The sequence below is a fragment of the Ipomoea nil genome, unplaced genomic scaffold (genome assembly GCF_001879475.1).
Source record: "Ipomoea nil cultivar Tokyo-kokei standard unplaced genomic scaffold, Asagao_1.1 scaffold1525, whole genome shotgun sequence".
Lineage (NCBI taxonomy): Eukaryota > Viridiplantae > Streptophyta > Magnoliopsida > Solanales > Convolvulaceae > Ipomoea > Ipomoea nil.
The window spans coordinates 492488-499398 of NW_017617953.1; the positions used below are offsets into that span (position 1 = coordinate 492488).

Below are 6911 nucleotides of genomic sequence, written 5' to 3' on the forward strand. Positions count from 1 at the left end.
GTCGGCGCGGCCGCCCCGGGGCACATGACAAGCTTGTAGTATGCGTGGGGTGGAAAGTAGGTTGGGAAATGGAATTTCCCGGATTTTCATTCTCAAAGGATGACAAATTGGGGTTGATTAGCTTACTCTACTCTTGGAACTCTGCTAGGGAGGATACTAAGACCGGAGTTTTAGTAACCATGATGAACAACAAGAAGGGAAATTAAAAGAAACAAACAAGGGAGGAAACGGGGTTGAGTCGGCCTCATCGGTTCCACGACCTTAGGATACACTAATCCACTAGAGAAACCGGGTTGCCGAAATGAAAGGGATTCTTACGGGGGTGCACGGCACACTACTAAGCTACGACAAGCCTAGTCTCTCCGTCTACCTACGTCGGTGGAGGCATTTCATCGAACACCTTGTCTACCGCCCCTCCCGGATCTAGCCCTCTCGAATCGTAGGGCGGGGATGCTAAACATTTAGGGCTATGCAGATAGGGCAATTTCTTGATCCAATCTCCACCCTAAGCCTATGTTTAAATGTAGCCATCAAATAGACAAAGTCTAAGCAAAACAAATTCTGGACATAAGATCCCATTCATGTCAACAACCACTTCAACAAAACATCAATCCTAAGATCATAAAACCTAGATTCCAACTCAACCAATTTAATCTAACCACAATGCATCATTTTAACACTAAACCCTAATTTTATCATGGATCAATTGCAAGGAAAATAAAGGAACAAAGATATCCAAGAATGAAAAAGAGATTTAAGGAAAGATAGTACCAATTGAAAGCAAATCAAAGCTTCAAACTACAAGATCTTTAATCTAAGTGATCCTTCCTCCTTCTCTCTACCCTCCTCTCTCCTAATCTAAAAATGCAAAATCTAAAAAATGAGAAGTGTCCTCTTACATCTGAAAAATCCTCTTTTTAAACCTAAAATCCCGTAAGTGATGCGTCAACGCCAGCCACAGCGCCACGCACAACGTGCGTTGTCGCATTTTGCAACACACGTTGTAACGTGCGTTGAACTTTCTGGAATTCTAAGCTTTCCTTTCTTCCCGCAACGTTTGCGCAACGCACGTTGTAACGTGTGTTGAACTTTCTGGAATTCTAAGCTTTCCTTTCTTCCCGCAACGTTTGCGCAATGCACGTTGCTTCCTTCATTGGCTGCGCAACGCACGTTGTTCCATTCGTTGGCTGGCTACCACTTTGACTCCTTGTTCCACTTTGCTTCCTTTTGCCTGAATTCAACTACAAATATATCAATTCCAAAGTGTGGGGCTCTATTTATGACTTAAAGCAGGAGACAGGAAAAAGTTAATCAGCGGATCTGGTGTAGTGGTATCATAGTACCCTCCTATGATACTAATGATCGGGGTTTAATTCCCCAGATGCACATCATATTTCAATTGATCTATGGAGTTTCCCCTGGTATTTTATATTTCATGTCTTAGAGATTTTAATTAATGAATTAAACACTAGTTTCTATGATTTAAGTATCAAATAATTCAACAACTACCAAGGACCTGGTGGTCCAATAATATTCGGTTGCTCCCCTAAGTGGGGGTAATAGGTTCGAACCTCATTGGAGGTGTATAGTAATTTGGGTATCCCCTTGTAAAAAAAAAAATTAAAAATAAATTAAAAAAAAAATCATTCAACAACTAAACATCTATAGATTATAGCTAGTTTGAACATATATCCATGCTTCATTAGTAGTTGAACATCAAATTCATTTACCAATCATTAGTTTGAACATCAACGTAACTTTCATAGGCTTCTGCACCTATTGTGAGAATCTGATTTATATACTTTTTTGTTTTAATATCAAAAGATAAATATTAAAGATATAATGTCATATTCTAAAATTATATATCAGTGTCACTCGATCACAATGTCTTGAACTAATTGTGACATGCATGTTATATATATGCGTAAATTATTCCTAACCAAAAGGTGTTAGTGATGGAGAATGTACAATTGTAAATGATTAACTTTCAGAGATGGGAGTAAATAAGTCTTCATCTTCCTCAACTAAATCTTCCTTTATGCAATTTCTTAATCTTAATTCAAACTGTAACATACAAAAAGCTTGCCTCATGACTACTACTACTACTAGTCCATGTCCTTTTCTCCCACCAAAATTTTATTGAAATGATTAAACAAAAAAACTATTTTTAATTATTTAATATCTCTATTTGAGTTATGTTAGTGGAATGACTTTAGTTTATATACACAATACATGAAAATCTTATGGGACAAAATAATGTGACTTATGATAAGTGTTACAATATTTTATATTTGTTAATTATCTGTGGATGATTAGGTGATTCTACCGGCAACAAACTAATAAATGAAGATACATTAGATGACATAAGTTTTGATTTTTTATTTTTTTTGGTGTAACCCATGATTTCCCGCAAATTATGCCCTGGAAACGTGTTCACCATGAATTGTGAACACGGGTCCAAAAGGCGCTGTTTTTACGTAAAAAAAAATAAATTTCGCGGATGTGGTGTTAACGGCGTGCGTTTGGTCAGATTATGAATTTTCTGTTATGAGATTATGAATGTACTGTAAATTCATAATCTCATAACAAAAAATTCATAATCGCATAAAAGAAAAACATTTATTAAATTATGAATTTTCTGTTATGAGATTATGAATTTACTGTAAATTCATAATCTCATAACAGAAAATTCATAATCTCATAATAGAAAATTCATAATCTCATAACAGAAAATTCATAATCTCATAACAGAAAATTCATAATTTATGAATGTTGAAGAAGCTTGCGCTACAGAGGAGCAGCCATGGTTTCGAACGGGAATGTGTAGGCATGGTTCCAAAGTGAATGTGCAGGCATGGATTCATAATTTATGAATGTCCGAAATCATTGCTCACCTCAAATTAAAGTGAAACCGCGAAATGTGAAAATGAAGAAGAAAAGTCACGCAATTAATTAAGAAAAAAAAAAAGATAACGGTGCACTAACACCGTTGGGACCGTGTTCACCATCCATGGTGAACACGGTTCCATGGCATAACGATTGATGATTTCCACCGTCGGACATAGTGCTAATCCCTCGCTAAATTATAGGCACCTCTATTGGGTGGGACAGCTGGTCTGGAGATTTAAAGCTGCTCGTTATGAATGGATGATGAGTCCCTTCCACTCAACCATACCCCTAGGTAATGAGTCTTACGACATAAGCTTTGATGCAAATTAAACATGTTGTCAATTGTGGCATATGGTAATAACATGTTATATATTTGGTAGGGTTTTACAATATTACAAGAAGATAAAAACAAATACTTTTACAACAAAATGTATGGATACTATTATAAATTTCTTGTAAGAAAAAAGAAAAAAAAAATTTAACAAGATCTTGCTGTAAACATCAATGTTTATATGTACTGTACTAGGAATCTTTGTTCCTTACTGATATATATGCTATATTGTATCTCTGTTGTCTTTCCTATGGACTCAATTTTTACTATTCCTCACTGCAATGCTTCAAATAGTGCTTTCCATTTCCATGTTTCTTGTAAAGGACAGTATCTGAATAAGAAGCCAACACTCTTCTCAGTCTGATCCGACGCTTCCGGTTGCTTTTCCCTTCACCATTTGAATCAGAGCCATTGATCAAATCTGGGGTCTGAACCTGCTGTGAGGAGTCCTTGAAGTCCTGGAGTGGCTCCAAGATCTTAACTACGTCGGCCATTGTAGGGCGCGGTCTAGGAGAATGGCTCAAGCACTTGTAGGCCACCAGGGCAGCTGTTTGAGCCCCCGTGGTGCAATAGTGCCCTTCCAGTTTTCGGTCTATGAACCGAGAAAGTTTCTTGGGGTCCCTTAGCAGCGGCCTAGCCCACTCCACCAAATTCTGTCTGCCACTAGGCCTGGCCTTGTCCAACGACCTTTTACCTGTGAGTAGCTCCAGCAGAACCACTCCAAAGCTGTACACATCGCTCATCGTTGTCAGATGGCCTGAAAACGAAAACGGAACCAATCAAGAGTTGGAATTAGCTGAGTATGAGCAAAATATGAACTTCCAAACCCTCTTGGTTTACCAGTCATGATGTACTCTGGTGCAGCGTAGCCGTGTGTTCCCATTATTCGTGTTGACACATGTGTATCATCCCCTTCTGGACCATCCTTGGCTAACCCAAAATCTGAAAGCTTAGCAGTGTAATCCTGAACAGAGAATGAGTATTGATCAGTCATTGTTGGGCCTAGGCTGGTGAAGGCTGGGCCAAATCCAACAATTGGTAGCTAAGGGATTATTGGGTGAAGGCGGGTCAGTCCAGCACCATGCCTCTCGAAAATGGGGTGACGGTATAAAAGGAAATAAAGTTGCGTAGTGGTGAGAGTATTTATCCTAACAATTGCAGAAAGGAAAAAAGTGTTGCAGATGAGAGAGCTTACAGAGTCTATTAGAATGTTAGAAGCCTTGAAATCTCTGTAAATCACTGGTTTATCACCTTCATGGAGAAAAGCCAGACCCTTTGCTGCTCCCACTGCAATCTTCATCCTTGTTCCCCACGACAACGCTATCGAGCACTCTGCAACGTTTTCCCCACACCCAACCTTCTGTTAAAAGCCTCAGACAAACAGCACAACAAAATCAACATTTTTATCTGCTAAATTACTTACTCCCAAAGAGTTGGTTTTCCAGGCTCCCTCTGGCCATGTATTCATAAACCAACAGCCTGTATTCATCCTCCCAGCAATACCCAATCAGCTTAACCAGATGTGAATGCCTTAGCTGTCCAAGAAATATTATTTCAGTCTGCCAGAAAAAGGATAAAATCATATCAGTACTGTTGGGCGGAGGCCGGTAAAGGAAGTCTAGCACCCAGTGGTTGAAGATTGTTGGGGGAGGCCTGCAAAGGGCTTAAAGAGTCAAGTCCAGCACCCAGCGTCTCGAAAATCTGTGATAGTTTAAGGAAATAAAGTTGCACCTTCGCTATAGCTTTTTGCTACTAGTTGGTGCTGGGAGGGAGAATTGTTGGGCAGAAGCTTGTAAAGGCCAAGTCTAACATTAGGTAAGGCCCTTAAAGGGCCAAGCCCAGCACCCAGTGGCTAGGGGTTGTTGGGCGGAGGCCAGCAAAGGGTTTAAAGGGTAAATTCCAGCACCCAGCGTCTCGAAAAAGTGTGGCGGTTTAAGGAAAGAAAGTTGTGCATTCGTTACTAGCTATAGCTTTTGGGTACTGTTTGGTTCTGGGAAGGGGAATTGTTGAGCAGAAGCTGGCAAAGAAGTCTAGCACTTGGGTAAGGCCCTTAAAGGGCCAAGCCCAGCACCTAGAGTCGCCTTGGAGAAAATTAGCCAGAAAATTAAATGCAACAGCTGAGATGAAGTTAGCTACTCACAAGCCATTCTCTGTGGCCTTGGAGGCCCTCAGTGTCAAGAACTTTAACAGCAACAGGCTGAGGTTTTAGGCCTTGCCTCAGCTTATCATCGACGAATCCTTTGTAGACCGGTCCAAATCCTCCTTCGCCTAGGAGATTACACGACGTGAAGCTGTGGGTGGCCTCTCTGAGCTCAGTGAAGGTGAACTTATGGAGCTTGGAACCTATGAAGGAATTGGAGAGGTCATCTGCAGAGAGGGGAGAGGTGGGATCATCAAAATCAGACACAGATAGCCTCTGAAATGAGCTTTGTTTTCTGGGCTGTTTCTTGGATCCTCCCAGCAGCTCTTCTTCATCAGGCTTGTAACAACATGGGATCACAGATTTCCAAGAAATCTTTTCCTTAGTCATTCTCCTGGAACTAATCAAAAAACCCAAAATTTAGCAGAAACTAAGAAAATGATGGTGTGATCACACAGATGGTTGAGAGATAGATGCAGCCTTTTATTATGACTACACTGTGATATTGTCTATCAATCACCAACCACTCCCCCAATCTTATATACTACTTGCCAACTTTTTCTTCAATAAAAACCAATAAAAACAGGTGAATATCTTATTCATATTTCATTATGACCCTGTTTGATAACATAGTTAACTTCAATTTTGACTTATTTGACAATAATTAACTGTTTGACTTGGTTAAACTATTGATTAATTAGCTTGTTGTAACAGCTTATTGCTCCAAAATGTTAAAATTCAAAAATCTACTCAAAGCAGCTTTTTCGATTAACTTTTTGATAAAGTCATTTTGCATGTAATCAGCTATCAATTAACATCTACTTTACCAAACACTTTTCTACAATCAGCTAATGCTATCAACTAATCAAACCAACTAATCCAATCAACTAACTAACAGCTTTTTACCAAACACCTCCTATTTCTACCACTGTTGTGTACATGGTATGTGTACTTTGACACAGTTCTATCTCTCTTTTTCTTTTCTTTTTTTTTTTAAATAATAATAATATAATAACTACTTAAGTCTTTGTATTAGTTAAGGTGCCAAATAGAACTTGTCTACCATATTGACTTCATGATAAGGGTGTGATATGATATGATGCTTGTTATGGTTGCCATTACATTGGAATTTTCATGACCTTCCTGTCTAAGATAGATGCATGTTTGGACAGTTTAGTTACATAAAAAATAAAAATATAAAAAGGATATTTTGGATTTTTGTTATTGTCTCTAATATGATGTTCAATAATGATTTAATTCTAGATTTTTACTAGTTCAGAATCACAATTCTATCTAACTCTATTTAAATAAACTTTATTAATGCTTTTTTTTTAATGTTACTGACTCTATTACAATGTAGTATCTGTTCATAACTACTTTCTCAATCTACTAAAGCATAAAGAGTCAATAACGCCGGAGTCCAACCCTGGTGTCATTTGTGCACGAGATGCTTGGCTTATTAATGCTTTTCTTAAGAGTAAGTTTCACTTTTAATCCTACAAGTTTGATGACCTTCCTACTATTTGTGTCTGACTATAAAAGTTATCACCA

At 38.5% G+C, this 6911-nt stretch overlaps 1 protein-coding gene across 1 annotated transcript; it reads right to left on the minus strand.

The window, feature by feature from the left end:
* Positions 1-3239: 3239 nt before the first annotated feature.
* On the minus strand, positions 3240-5871 carry LOC109189291 (serine/threonine-protein kinase At5g01020-like). The gene is made up of 5 exons (XM_019340085.1): positions 5361-5871; positions 4644-4779; positions 4416-4552; positions 4061-4184; positions 3240-3977 (listed from the first exon to the last, which is right to left on the minus strand). The coding sequence occupies exons 1-5, from the start codon at positions 5748-5750 to the stop codon at positions 3487-3489; spliced, it is 1278 nt and encodes a 425-aa protein (XP_019195630.1). The 5' UTR covers positions 5751-5871; the 3' UTR covers positions 3240-3486.
* Between the last annotated feature and the right edge of the window lie 1040 nt (positions 5872-6911).

Excerpts from the sequence above, each read along its gene's own strand:
- LOC109189291 (XM_019340085.1), bottom strand. The coding sequence starts at position 5,750 with ATGACTAAGGAAAAGATTTCTTGGAAATCTGTGATCCCATGTTGTTAC. Across the intron at positions 4,780-5,360 it reads AAGGCCACAGAGAATGGCTT|ACTGAAATAATATTTCTTGG; the intron begins GTGAGTAGCTAA and ends TTTTTCTGGCAG. Across the intron at positions 3,978-4,060 it reads ACCAGAGTACATCATGACTG|GCCATCTGACAACGATGAGC; the intron begins GTAAACCAAGAG and ends TTTCGTTTTCAG.